Source organism: Balaenoptera borealis (genome assembly GCF_965194805.1).
Source record: "Balaenoptera borealis genome assembly, chromosome: 7".
Classification (NCBI taxonomy): Eukaryota; Metazoa; Chordata; class Mammalia; order Artiodactyla; family Balaenopteridae; genus Balaenoptera; species Balaenoptera borealis.
In genome coordinates this window covers 28,753,972-28,768,351 of record NC_138864.1, presented here as the reverse complement: position 1 = coordinate 28,768,351, position 14,380 = coordinate 28,753,972, and the positions used below count along the sequence as shown (strand labels likewise).

The following is a 14,380-nucleotide window of genomic DNA, read 5'->3' as shown; positions in this document are numbered from 1 at the left end:
GGCGTATGACTAAACTGAGTCTACAGGAGTAGTAGTAGCAAACAGAATGCTACCACGTATGTGCCAATCACTTAATAAATGAAATGACTAGTCCAAGAGTGCAGAACTCATTAGTGGTCTGCAGAGCACAAAGTCCTATCAGTTTCACTCTGATGTAAATAGATGCAAACATCACTGGTGCTTGAGAAACAGGAGGTTTTTGACGACAAGGACCTTTTTTTTCTTTTTGGGGGGGAACCAAGTGCAGGCTTTAAAAAAACTCCAGTGGCGTACATTTTTCCATTCAATCAATCCAGTTTACATGGAATACTAGAGACCTTCCATCCTGTATTAAATAATTACACAAATTGTAGCATTTAAAGTATTCTCCTTATATTTTCTGTTTCATCAAAAAATTTTCAGAAACAGTTTTGGGGATTTACACAGTTTAACACCTAAGGAGTATAAAGGTTAAGAGCAGAGCACGGGGAAAACATCATTATTATAATTTAGAAAGAAAAAGGGAATGTATTATCAAGACAAAGTAAAATAACAGCACAATTTATTATTTTATTTGTGTATTTTATCATAGTTTTGGGAAATTTTAAATTGTTTATATTTTGGTTTGTTTTGTAAATTATTATTAAGCATCTCCTATGTTTGGTCTTAGGCTAACTTTAGTGATTATAATCTTGTACAAAACACATGTGGTTCTTATGAGGTTTACAGAAGTTAACCCCATCCTATGGGTTGTGACCAACAAGGTTCAACTCTCCCACCTAAATCTTTATTCCTTTGGGATCTTGAACAAGTTATTTAAGAATAAAAATAATTTACTTAGTTTCCTCAACTATAAAATGGGAATTATAATAATTCTTTTTAATGTAGGTTTATTGTAAGGATTAAATAAGAATCTTTTTAAGAGTACTTGGTACAATGCTTAGCATACGCTAAAAACTCAATGCATATTAGCTGTCATTTCAATATAGATAAACCAAATAACCTGTCAAAATAGAAATATAAATAACTCTAAATAAGGTTAAGCACTTATTATATTTAATGTGCCAATAAAAAATTGTGAAAATGTGTGACCTGTTAAATAAGTTTATTCAATTTCTTTTCAGTGCCCTGAATCTCTTATCCAGGATAGATTTTGCCCCAAGCTATAATGATAATTGCAATTATGTTTATGGCCCTGATTCTGTTTTCTCTGAGAAAGAGAAAACAAATAGAAAGACTGGTCTTCATTCTTTACCTATAAGAATTTACTTACAGAAAAAATCTAACTTCTTTAAAAGGCGTCTGAATCCCTAGTAAAGCACAGGAGATACCATGGGGCAATTCAGAATCATGGTCAAGCAATATACTGAAATTGAGAATTGTAATAGAAAGCGAAAAGGAAAGTAAAATAGGCTGACAAATGATTTTTAAGTTTGCTTGGTTTTGTTTCTATAAGGAGAAAATGATCAAAGAGAAGGATTAACAATAGGAAAAGGTAAGATGAAGTGGATTCCTCAAAACTAGTTCTTAATCACTAGCTTCTCTAGCCCTCCCCCAACCTTAGGTTCTTTCTGGAGGTGGGGGTGGACCGAACTGGAGGATGAGGAATGAGAACTGTGCAGGGAAGGCTGTTCTGTGGATGGTTTTAATTTCGCCCACTACCATCTCTGTACAGCTGCACACTGCTCCAGAGACATTCCACATTATGCCCACTTTCTTTTCTTCTGTGGACAGAGACACTGTTCCTACTTGTACCCATTTCAGAGATACACAGGGGCAACTATACCCCCAAATCCATTAAAAATCAAGCAAGCTCTTACCTAAAGTAATCAAAGCATCACCTCAAGGTGCAAAGACAAATCTCTAGATAACAAGTGTCTGTCCCTTATCTCCGCCGCCACCCCGATGCAAACTCGCCTTCTCTCCACTTAGATTTTCGGAGGCTGCTGAGCGCATGCAGGTGGGATGGAGCTAGAGAAGAGAGGGGTATGAATTATTTATGAATTCAACCCCCTTGAGAGATTTCCAGTGAAAGTTAGTCTTAGAAGTTACCCACATGTGTGAGTGAGTGTGTGTGTGTGTGTGCACAAGGACATGTAATCCGTGCCACATTTATCTGTCAGGGAGAGGCAGTGGGTAATCCCAATGTCTTAGACATTTTACGAAGAGTACATGACCAGATTTTATCACAGACCCCAAACCAGACAAATTTCTTCTGTGTGCTTTTGGTACCTTTGTGGTGACTGGGGTAGCTTAGCTCAGCTTCTGAAAAAACCTACCTGCTTTGAGCCCATTGGGCAGGGGCAATTTTCCTGCCTGACACCGTGGGTGCTTTTGTTTTGCTTGTTTACTTATTTTTACCCCACGATAACATACCCTTTTCTCACCGGACCTCTCGCTACCTGGCCTGGACCTGTCTGCGCTCTGCCTGCCGGCCTGCCTACCCCCTCCTTCCCGGGCTCTGACCACCTGGGGAGCCTGCGTCCGTGTTTGGAATCCCTGGATTGCTCTAGTAGTGGAACTAGACAGATTAGCAGCTGACGCACATTTGACAGAAAGGCAGTGCTGTGCTTTCTTCTTGTGCTGCTTCCCCTTCCTCTTTTCCCAAATAGAGATGTAAACACGTGTATTTTCCTGCTTAAATGGAGCGAATTGGTCCTCTGCCTGTGCCTTGATTTAGCTATTGGGCTGAGCCTTGCTCCTCCCTTCCCTGCTCGGATAGGAGCCACTGGGAGCTGGAGCTCCAACTTCCAAATTGAAGCTGGCCTCAGGCCAGGTGACCTTTTCTTTGTAAGTTTCTTTCCTCAGCAGAGTGGGGGTGGGGTCGTGGGGAGCTGGGATCTGTTTGGTGCTGCTGGGGGGTGGGGGGTGGTGAGGAAAGGAGGGGGGTGGAAGAGAGTGAAGGGCTGTTGTTAAACAGTTTCTTACCGTAAGAGGGAGTTCAGACCTAGATCTTTCCAGTTAATCACACAACAAACTTAGCTCATCGCAATAAAAAGCAGCTCAGAGCCGCCGGGCTCTTCTAGGCACTGAGTCGGAACAGGATTCTTTCACCCAGGCATCGCCAGTGGGATCCGCCAGCACCTCCAGCAGCACCATGTGGGTGACCAAACTTCTGCCAGCCGTACTGCTGCAGCACGTCCTCCTCCACCTCCTCCTGCTTCCCACTGCCATCCCCTATGCAGGTTAGTTTTCTCTTTTCTTCCTTATTATTATTATTCTTTAATTCTCTCTTGCTAACATTTCCTTTTCCTAACGCTCTCTTTACCCTGTTCCCAGCATCCTTCCTTAACTCTGTATGTGGTATGGGTTTTTAAAATCTCTCATTTAGCTTTCTTTTGACATTCTCTTTCTGTTTGAAAAGCATTTAAAAAGATACTTAGCATCCCCTCTGTAGTTTCCATCCCCCTCCCCATTGATCCAGCCCCCTCTCACTTAGCCTGATAGTCAGGGATGGTGGGATGGGAACGAGATGCTAACATTGGCTGAACTTTGCTGGTTTGGATAAATCTAAAGCTGAAGAGAGGGGGGGAAAGTGATGGTCAGTACAGCAGGGACATGCTTTTTTTTTTTTTTTTTCCAGAGGACAATTTTCCATGACAATCCACTACCCCACATCACTCAGTCAACATTCAGGGCCAAATTATGACTTAATACAGGTTTTCATCTGGAGAAGGCAGATTAAACTCTGAGTACATGCATGTTATAAAAATGAAAGAGAAAGCCTCTCTCCTAAGGTCTCATTCTTTCTGGGTAAGGATGCCTGCCCTTTTGAAACTGCAGGGCCAAGGAGGCAAAAATTGTGTGACTCTGATTATAGCTGTAGAACTGCTCCCTTCAGTCTCCCATTTTCTCCCCAGAATTTACAGGTTGGGAAGGAGTTGCTTGGGAGTTCATATTGCCTGGAAGTTTAGAGGTTTCATTTGCTGCTTTGGGAAGTTTTCTGTTGTTATCAGGGCAAGAGGAAACATCTGTATTTGGTTGTATTATTGTCGTGGCTGGGATGCCAACGGGAGAAGGTAGTGAGCATCATAGGTGGGCACAGGGGAATAAAAGAATGGAATAAATGCCCAGACAGTAGACATAGTTTTTTTAATAATATAAGACAGAGAACTGAGATATATCTCAGTTATATCTTTTGAGATAAGTTAAATATGACATTTATCAGACCTCCAATCTAGTTTCCAATGTAATACAAAGGTTGAAAGCACCAAGAATTTGCAAAATGACGAGAAAAATCAGTCCCACCTGGCTTTCTTCAATTTTGTGATGTGTCCATTTTGGAAAACAACACTGTGTGGGAAGTGTCAGTTCGAGAACATTTATGTTAGATTTCTGAAGAGGTGAAAAAAAAAAGTTCAATCTAGCAGGTTATCACCTTTGAGATGGGTCATGTTAAAATTGATTCTTATAATGACATTGCTGGTTTGTGGGATTTTGACTGTAAATTGAAATGACAGCTAATATTTTGAGGACTTTCATTTTCAAAGATCAAACTATTGATGGGCTGAAGTAGAATATGGTTACCTGGAATCATCTGTGCTTATGCATGGGGAACACAGTGTGGAAAACCCAAACAGTAGATCAACCATAGACAATGTCTATTTGTTTTTGGCATGCATTGCGAAGTTTTGGCAGGAGATTTACATTTGTAATTATATTTCATTTTGGCTAATGTTGAAATGACTGCGTTTCCTGAGGATAGGGGGAATGCAGCCCAAGAGTATGCTGCAGGCAAGGAGAGGCTAGTTGGGAATTACAAGTAACAGAATAATTCCTAAAGTGGATAATGCTAAAATTGTTAACAAAAGAGGGTCTGCCTTTGTCTGGGTGGCAACTTTATTTTGATAGTTTTTAAAAAAATAACATTCTTCAAAGTGGAAAACATGGATAGCCCTCTTAGAACATATAAAGAAAGTCTGTTCTTTTTTATATCATCTAACATTGAACATTTAGAATTTTGTTGTTACTTGCTTCGGTTATACTTTTTGATTTAGCTTATGAGTCTGCTGTTTTACCTATTGTGAAATAAGACAATATTTAAAAAGAAGTGGATACCATAATGAGGTGACAACCAGTTATGAGCAGAATATATTATAGAGATATTTTTAGAAAAGTTGCAGAAAACTTAAAGAAATGTTCAATATAATAGACCCAAGCCATCTTTATAGGAATTGGTTTACATAGGATTATCCTCTATCTACTCCCACCTACACTGGATACAAATATCCAATCCCCTCTAACAACAACAACACAACATTAAATGAGCACCTACTATCAAGGAGCCTGTGGGAGATGTACAGATGAACAAGTGAGAAAGAAACCTACATTTGTTTTTTTGTTTTGTTTTGTTTTTTTTTACTGACTCTCCACTCCAATACCTTCATTTTTTTAAAAATATTTTATTGGCATATAAATGCTTTACAATGGTGTGTTAGTTTCCGCTTTATAACAAAGTGAATCGGCTATACATATACATGTATCTCCATATCTCCTCCCTCTTGCGTCTCCCTCCCACCCTCCCTATCCCACCCTTCTAGGTGGTCACAAAGCACCGAGCTGATCTCCCTGTGCTATGCGGCTGCTTCCCACTAGCTACCTATTTTATATTTGGTAGTGTATATATGTCCATGCCACTCTCTCACTTTATCCCAGCTTACCCTTCCCCCTTCCCGTGTCCTCAAGTCCATTCTCTACGTCTGCGTCTTTATTCCTGTCCTGCCCCTAGGTTCTTCAGGACCATTTTTTTTTTTTTAGATTCCATATATATGTGTTAGCATACGGTATTTGTTTTTCTCTTTCTGACTTACTTCACTCTGTACGGCAGACTCTAGGTCCATCTACCTCACTACAAATAACTCAATTTCATTTCTTTTTATGGCGGAGTAATATTCCATTGTATATATGTGCCACGTCTTCTTTATCCATTCATCTGTCAATGGACACTTAGGTTGCTTCCATGTCCTGGCTATGGTAAATAGTGCTGCAATGAACATTGTGGTACATGACTCTTTTTGAATTATGGTTTTCATTAGGGTATATGCCCAGTAGTGAGATTGCTGGGTCATACGGTAGTTCTAGTTTTAGTTTTTTGAGGAACCTCCATAGTGTTCTCCATAGTGGCTGTATCAGTTTACATTCCCACCAACAGTGCAAGAGGGTTCCCTTTTCTCTACACCCTCTCCAGCATTTATTGTTTGTAGATTTTTTGATGATGAAAGCCACATTTGTTGAGCGACTGTTATGGACCATGTTCTAAAACAAAACTTAGTTAGTTCTAATAAGATTGGCATTATTGAATTGACTCATCTTACATGAGGAAACTGAAGTTAAAGAACTTAATTATTTTTTTCTTATTATCTTACATAATGGATAGAGCTGAGATTCCTACCCAAATCTATGTGAATGAAATATGCAATGTGCATTTTCCCTTTTATTTATATTGAATACAGCAGCAGTGAAATCAACTGAAACTCGCTTTAAAAAATCCATTTTGCTAAGTCGTATAGGAACAATTCTGTGTTAGAAGTATTATTATGTTATGGTTGAGAGTTCATTTCTAGCTTAGAGGATCAAACCAGGTTTAGGGAGTATGCAATACTCAAGTTGAGTGTGAAAATACAGGTAGTAGTATGGTCAGTACTTAAGTCAGGGGAACACAAAGTGGCTGAAGGTACTGAAGTGAGAAAGTATAAGGACAGGCAATCATGTAGGGCTGGTGTACTGAGTACCTGAGGAGGAGGAGTATGGCCTGGGTTTGGAAAAGTAAGATAGACTAGCATGTATGCTTGAATATCATGCTAAATTACACTATTTTAAACATTATGGGTCACAGCTGGAAGTTTTTGAGTTGACAAGATACCTGACTGAAGTGTGTTGTAGTTGGTGTGCTGTTTAGTGTTGTTTTAGTTGGTGTGTGGAGGAGAGCTGCAGGCAGAAACAGACAGTGAAGGAAGAGACCAGGAGGAGGATGAATGAGGAAGTGGCATGGAAGTAGCAGGAGGGAAATATCTAGGGAGGTCCCTATTCTCACATTGAACATCATTTCATTTGTAAATCTTTTTGGAAGAGATACTTATGCTGCTTCTCAAATACCAACATTTGATTTAAATCTGACTTGATCCCTTCTTGACATCGTTATTTATGATATTGTTCCCTTCTCTAAAGAAGGGATGAAAATTGTCCACTTGTGAAACCCAAGTCCTAGATAATAGAAATGAAGATTTGGACTTGTATTTATGATTTTTGCCTTTGGGAAGTAAATCTCCAGTCACCACCATTCCCTTCCATTAATTATTTGTGTACTTTCATCTTAACATCTTGCCACTTCAAGCTGTTAATCACTAATCATGTGGGTAGATTTCTCAGAATATGTGGAGCCAGATTCCTGCTTCTTTCCACACCCTGCAAATCCTTTCCTTTGCATGATTTTTCTTTGAAGTCAATGGTTAGTCCATACAGAGAAGAAAATATATGAGGTACTGAGAGAAAAGAGTGTGAGGCCCAGGGACCAGAGGGAGAAATGTGTCTTTCTTCAAGCACCTTGATACATTTGACCCTACTTTCTGTTTGTAGCTTTTCACTAAGAGCCTAATGATTTCAGTTTTAAAATAGGGACTTTGGTTTCTTCAGGAAATATAGCTACAGAATGTTTTCCCATACTGAGGGAAGAGGGAAAAGGAGTTGCAATTTAAAATATAAGAAAGCATGACAAAGTTGCAGTGATCACTTACCCTTTGATTTCATTTCAATGTTTTGTTTATAAACTTCAACTAGCAGTCATGCACAAAAAATAGTAGGGAAAAATATGATCCAAAGATATTTTTGAGTTTCTTCCCAAATTAAGCTTGTCTTTTAACTGTTGTTAAAACAAGCATCAGTTGTTAATACATATGGAAGAGAAAGTTAAAAGTATTTTCAGCAAAGGAATTTTATTTTCAGATGCTGTTTTTGAATGACTTCTGTTTTGAATTTTTCTTTTATTGAAGAAGGAATTAATTTTATTGATGTGTGGATTACATGACGTACAACTAGCTTGAACTTCGCATTTTTGAATAATTAGTTACTGACCTAGTAGATATGACTGAATTATAAGGGAAAGCTTCTAAGTCATGAGAAATAAAGAGTGAGAAGGGAATCTTAGTATCTGGTTCTGATTGCCCCTGATTAGCTTTGTAGCCCCAGACAAGCTTTTCTCTCCTATTTATTATCTAGTAAAGGGAAATCATAGATTTATTTGCTTTTCAGGATACCTTTTGATCTTTAGATGAAAGGTAGTGATCGAAAGTTTATCAGCAAGCAAGAGTAGACTATTTTTATGAGGTACAGCCAGGCATTAACACATTTCCATAGGACAGCTGAGGATCTGCAGAATTAAATATAATCAACGATCCCACAGAAACCACTTTTCTCTAGTCATCCTCAGTGCCTTCCTTCATGTTGTATGGTTCTGAGAAAAGAAACCAGAGCATTGACCAGGTATTCTATTTTATTTGGTAATTAGTAAAATACATGTCTGAACTCAATGTTTGTCTTAGACTTTTAAAATTTAGTTTTATGTTCTTCTCTCACACTTAAACATAGGTAATAAATACATAATACATTAGGCCAATTTTAATTCTATACTTTTAGTTGATTGAATTTATTTTATATATATGTGTATATATATATGTATATATATACATATATATATATATATATATATATATATATATATATATATATATATATATATACCACAATTTTTCCACTTTGGCAGATAGTTTTTTGAATAGATTTTCTGCGTCCATTAAGCACTATTTGTTTCTGAGAAGCATTCCAATTTATACAGGAGTTCAGATGATTTTTATGCTGTGAAACATTTCACAGCACCTAAGAAATTGTGCACTAATGTCAAAAGAAGCAGAAACTCTTAGTGGAGAAACTTATCTCCCATTAACATGGTCCTGTGGCAGAAACCAAAATTTGAAAAGAATAATACCACTTATTTGCTTGGGAGAATAACAGTTTCTTCTCTTATGCCAGAAATTAAAGGATGAAATTTCAAAAACAAAACTAAAACTTTGCATATTCATAACATTTTTAACCCAAATTGATTTCCAAATGATTATAGCTTAAATAGCTCCTTTTAGTTCAAATATAATATAACTTTCATTTTGTAAATTGAATAATGGGATATTAGCATTTAAGGTAATTAAACAAAGTCACTTGGCAAGTCAATAAGAATGCCAGAATTATCATCAGTCTGCCAACGTTATGCAAGGCATTTGGTCCACACTCAATAAATAACATGTTGATGGATTATTTGGTTGACTGAATTTCTATGTTAAAATGTCTTTTAAATTATATCTGTTCTACCATAGCCATTCCATCTTATAGGGCAAAGAAAAGTTGAAGAAAAGAAAAGAAAATGAAAGCAATTACAGAAATTAGTACCAGTTTTTTGGGGATTGTGTTCTGGAGTTTTATAGAGAACCAGAAATTTAGAGGAATTCATGTTTTCTGTTATTTACTGTGGACTCCAGGTTAGGATAGATATTAATGGGTAGCATCTGCATGTTTAATAAAACAACTGGAGCCAGTGGTTGCTGGCAGACTTAAGAGTATGATGCCATTCTTGGTACCTCACTCTGTTAAGCCATATTTCCAAATTTTCTGCAGAAAAATTTTCACCCTCTTTTCTTGGCACATTTCACCACGTTTAAAGCCAAGAAGTGATTTCCTGTTCTGCCATCCAAGTTACTTCTCTACCGATAGCTTTAACCAAATCTTCAGAAACTGTTTACAAGCCGTTATTTCCACATGCTTTCTTAGCAAGTCTTAGAGAGAGATGGCATCATACGTGTTTAAGAGTGGGGGCTCTGAAGCCAGGCAGCTGGATTTTCAATCAGATCTTCTAAGTCGTCAATTTTCCCATGTGTCTTGGTTTCCGTATCTTAAAAATGTACGTATTATTACTGCCTTTGTTATGAGGGTATTCAAATAATTTGACAGGCAGGGGAGGGGCACCATTATGTCCATCCTTGTTCTACAACAGCTGCAATCTCTTAGACAATTTGATCCTCATTGTGAAGAGGTGATTATCATTAGAAACCAGGTAACTCTGGGCAAATTAAGAATGAAGAAGCAAGTTCTTCCTATTCTAAAGTTATCCATAAGATTAAGCCTCTTGGCATGTTTTAGCTTTGCTCTTCAGCTTTTTAATAGGAGGCTTCATGCTATCCAGGGGCCTGGTAGAATACGTTGATGAAGAAAAATGATATTGCTACATTAAAGGATGAAGTTTTACATACATTTGATTTACAACATTTGGCTTGATTTCAAAACAAACACTTCAGTGATACTGAGAAATAGTGCCCAAAAGCACAGAAAACACTTATGTAGGAAATGAAAGGGCTAAAATATGAATAGTATGAAATACTTTAAAGACCAAGTCAGAAGAATTTACCCAGTGCACCATTTTTAGTGAGAAGTTTCTCACCTGTCATTGAAGTGGCTTATCTAATTAGTACTATAACTTACATAAGGACCAACTGTAGAAGGAAATGACAGATTTAATTATAGAGCATGATATGATATGTCCTGGCACTTCCTTTCATACTGTTTGGAGAATACCATGTTATTTATTCCTTAAGAGTGAACTCTGTCCTAATTTTTAAAAGCATCCTTCATTTGAAAGAATGTAGATGAATGACTCTATATGTGAAGTTATTTTTTCTTCACTGATTAACTATTCCTCTCTTGCTCTTAAGTATCTGAGAGTATCATTACCCACATCACTCCACCCCCCAACCCCTGGAGGTCTGGTATGTTGTCAGATAAAATCATTACCTCGTAGATGATTCTTAGGGATATTTTTTTCTATATGAGCCTTAAAAGCTTTTCCCGTATGTTTTTAAAAAATTATTATTATTAATAGAAGGACAGAAGAAAAGAAGAAACACACTTCATGAATTCAAAAAGTCAGCAAAGACTACTCTAATTAAAGAAGACCCATTACTGAAGATAAAAACAAAAAAAATGAACACTGCAGACCAATGTGCCAATAGATGTATTAGGAATAAAGGACTTCCATTCACTTGCAAGTAAGTTGCTTCATTTCGTTCTTAGAATAATTTTCCAAATATGGCATGGACTCATTATCATCATCTTTTTTGTATTCAATGCAATGTACTCTTAAAATTGTAAGCTTGATTTTAGTTTTAACTCATTGCAACAGAAGACTTAGCTCTCATTTGATGGAAATATGAGTAAGGGAGAACACATAAACTGAGATCTTTTAGAATCCACATGGGCTTTAGTTATGGAATTTATATTTTCTCATCTTATGAACAATTGAACTTTAGGAACTAAAATTCAATTAGATTAATTTTTATCTCTCTAATATTTTACAATATTCTATTCAGAGTAAACTTTTTTTTTTTCCTTACAAGAGGAGTGGAGGAATTTTCAGAATAGAAGTTGCCCAACAACCAAAACTTACTGCAACTTGTATCATTGTCTTTAGGGATGTAAATAAAAAACATTGAGATAATTAGATAAAAAAACTAGAGGGATTGGTGTCAGCAGCAGAGGCTGTTTAAAAGAAGTTAGCGGGTAGTGATGATGAAGTTTTAGGTGAAAAGTGATGGGGCAATTCAAAGAGGCAGGAGGGAACTCAAATGGAGAGTTTTCTTATCTTTTGAAAGTTTCTCTGTGACCTCCCAGGGAAAAATTCCTTACAACTTTGCCAGTATGCCAGAGGATAAAACTTGGAGTTTGGGGCCATGAAGGTGACAATTTCATCTGAATAGTTTTCCAAATTGCCAGAAGAAAATGCATTTCCTAGTTCTTCATAAATATTCCCTCCCCACACTTACTTTCCACCTTTTTATTCCCTATTTCATCCCACTTTAACAGGAGTGCACATGGCATCCTGTCACTTTTGAATTCTACTCTATTACATTTGGGTAGTTAACACATAATGTGAACACAGATTTTAGTAATGTCATGGCAAGAGGTCCTAAATTCGTCTTGCCTTTCTCAGAGAAGTAAGTGTTATGGGTCTGAGGAGAAAGGACATGGTTAGAGGAGGTCTTCAATAGATTTAGCAGGAGGAGAGACTATCTCTTTTCTATTCATTTAGATCTCCTCTGGAAGTATTTTTACAGCCAAACTGCCACTTTCAGGGAGATATTTCCTGGCACTGGGAGTGGGGAATTAACTTTGCAAGTAATTCCTATGATAATTCCTTCTTTCCCTGACTTTCCTAGAAAAGCCTTGAGATTTAAAAAAATAAATTAGAGAAAACTACTCTCAATCAACATCTCAGCTGTGTAGATTTATGGAGATGTTCTTCTGGCAATTGAGGAGGTTGGATTTATTGTATTTTCCCCTTTCAGGGTTAGAAGGGCAGGGCAAAGGGAATGGGAGAACCACATCTCATTGTTGATTTTTAACTTTGAATCTGAAAATACACTCTCCTGGATCCACAAGTAAGGAAAGTATTGCTAAGCCTCGATTTTCACATTAGTCAGCCTTATGCCTAGAAAAACAAACAAAACAAAACAGCTTTCCCTTTGTTTTATTTAGGAGAAACTAAAATGATTTTGCTGCATTGGAGAACACATGTGACCAGATTAATAAAACTTTATATATCCCATGTATATGAGGTTTCATGCTTTTCAACCATATTCTGGTTGAGTTTTATTTAGTCTCCAAATTTATGGCAACCTGTGCAGAAAACCACATGTAGTGATACCAATGTACAGCTAAAGTTCTCTGCTCAGAAATGGTGTCGTCCTTCACACTTGTGTATCCTAAATATATATACATACTTATTTGGAATCACTAAATACATTCCTTATTCAGAATCGAATGGACATACTTGTGATACTCTGAAAGTAGGTTCTTAATGAATTAAAGGTCTTTTTGAGGACTTGTTACATGAACTAGAATCATTGAAAAACAATGGCAAACACACTAAGATGTTTGGAAAATACCAACAATGCTGTGTGAAAGCATCTGTGATTCAGTGGGCATGAGGTAGAGGTCTCAACTTTTCTTTCCTCTTGAGAAGGTATCAACAATATTGACTTTATAGGGACTGAAGTTGTGTTTTGCTGGATGAGAAAGAGGACCAGAATGCCTGATTCTAAGCGTTTCAAAAAATTACTGCACATGAACTGACTCAAGAGATGAAAATTTCTAACCATGACTGAGTAACTGGTACTGGAATTGCCCTTCTGCCATAAACAACTCAATAAAATAAATTATTGTAAGGAAGATGATAGTTAAAATAAGGCTAAGAGAAAGACTCCTAAAGTCAAACTTAAAAGAAAATATGCAACTCATGGAATTTGTCAGCTTGGATCCAGGCCATATGGAGGTGTAAAATGATACAAGCAAATACAGTTTTCTGAGAGTATATGGAATTGTAATGGAATGAGAGAAAAGGGTGAATGAAATCAGCAAACTGGAAACCCTGTCACCCACTTTCCAGATGGAATCACCTTTGTATTCACAGAAGCAAATCTCACATGTTCCTGATGGGACTCATGAGTCACTTGCAAGGCAATCTCATGTCAAAGCCATATTACTGAAAAAAAAGTAGTAGTTTATATATGTGTGGTACACTTTTATTTTAATGTTAAGTGGCAGGTATTTGAGTCTGTAATTTTAAAATTTCTTTTTAGGTGTTCGTTTAGTTGTTATCTTCATATGTATTCTTTATCTAATTACCGTGCTTTCAAGGTTATTTAACTCTCTCCCCCCAACACCCTACAATAGGGAAATAGGAAATTTTACATGTATTGCATAATTTTACTATCTACCAGATCAAAATTCAAATATATTATTAGCCAGTTTTTCTCTTATCAAGTTATTCTGCCACAGTTGCAAAAATAGACTTTTATGTTTGTTCTTTAATACTATTTCAGCTGTAAAATGTTCTTGTAGGTGGACATTTCAAAATCTCTACATGTAAATCAAAGCACAAAGTTTATACATATATAATTTTTGAAGTTACTTAGATATAGAATAAAATGCACTATGTAAAAATATAAAATAATAGTTAAAATATTTTAATTTTATAACACCTTTTTAATATTTGTTTTATAAAAGTTATTTCCCCTTACTTAAAATTACTTAAAAGTTTTTACAATGTTAAGAAATAAATGACTAATTTGAACTACATAAAATTATAAGAAAATTATGTGCTTTCAAAAATATATGATCTGGAGGAGGACCTTCAAGATGGCGGAGGAGTAAGACGTGGAGATCACCTTCCTCCCCAAAAATACATCAAAAATACATCTACATGTGGCACAACTCCTACAGAACACTTACTGAATGCTGGCAGAATACCTCAGACTTCCCAAAAGGCAGGAAACTCCCCACGTACCTGGGTAGGGCAAAAGAAAAA

At 36.7% G+C, this 14,380-nt stretch overlaps 1 protein-coding gene across 3 annotated transcripts in view; it reads left to right on the top strand.

Annotated features, from left to right (window-relative positions):
• Positions 1-336: 336 nt before the first annotated feature.
• HGF (hepatocyte growth factor) overlaps positions 337-14,380 on the top strand; it is a 116,160-nt gene continuing 102,116 nt past the window's right edge. The window contains exons 1-3 of one of the 3 annotated variants that reach the window (XM_082399369.1): positions 337-2,769; positions 3,038-3,164; positions 10,898-11,063. In XM_082399369.1, coding sequence (XP_082255495.1) covers positions 3,077-3,164; positions 10,898-11,063 — 254 coding nt within the window. In that variant the 5' untranslated portion in view covers positions 337-2,769; positions 3,038-3,076. Of the gene's footprint in view, positions 2,770-2,868; positions 3,165-10,897; positions 11,064-14,380 lie in introns of those variants that run through there. The other 2 variants (XM_082399370.1, XM_082399371.1) reach the window with 2 other exon arrangements.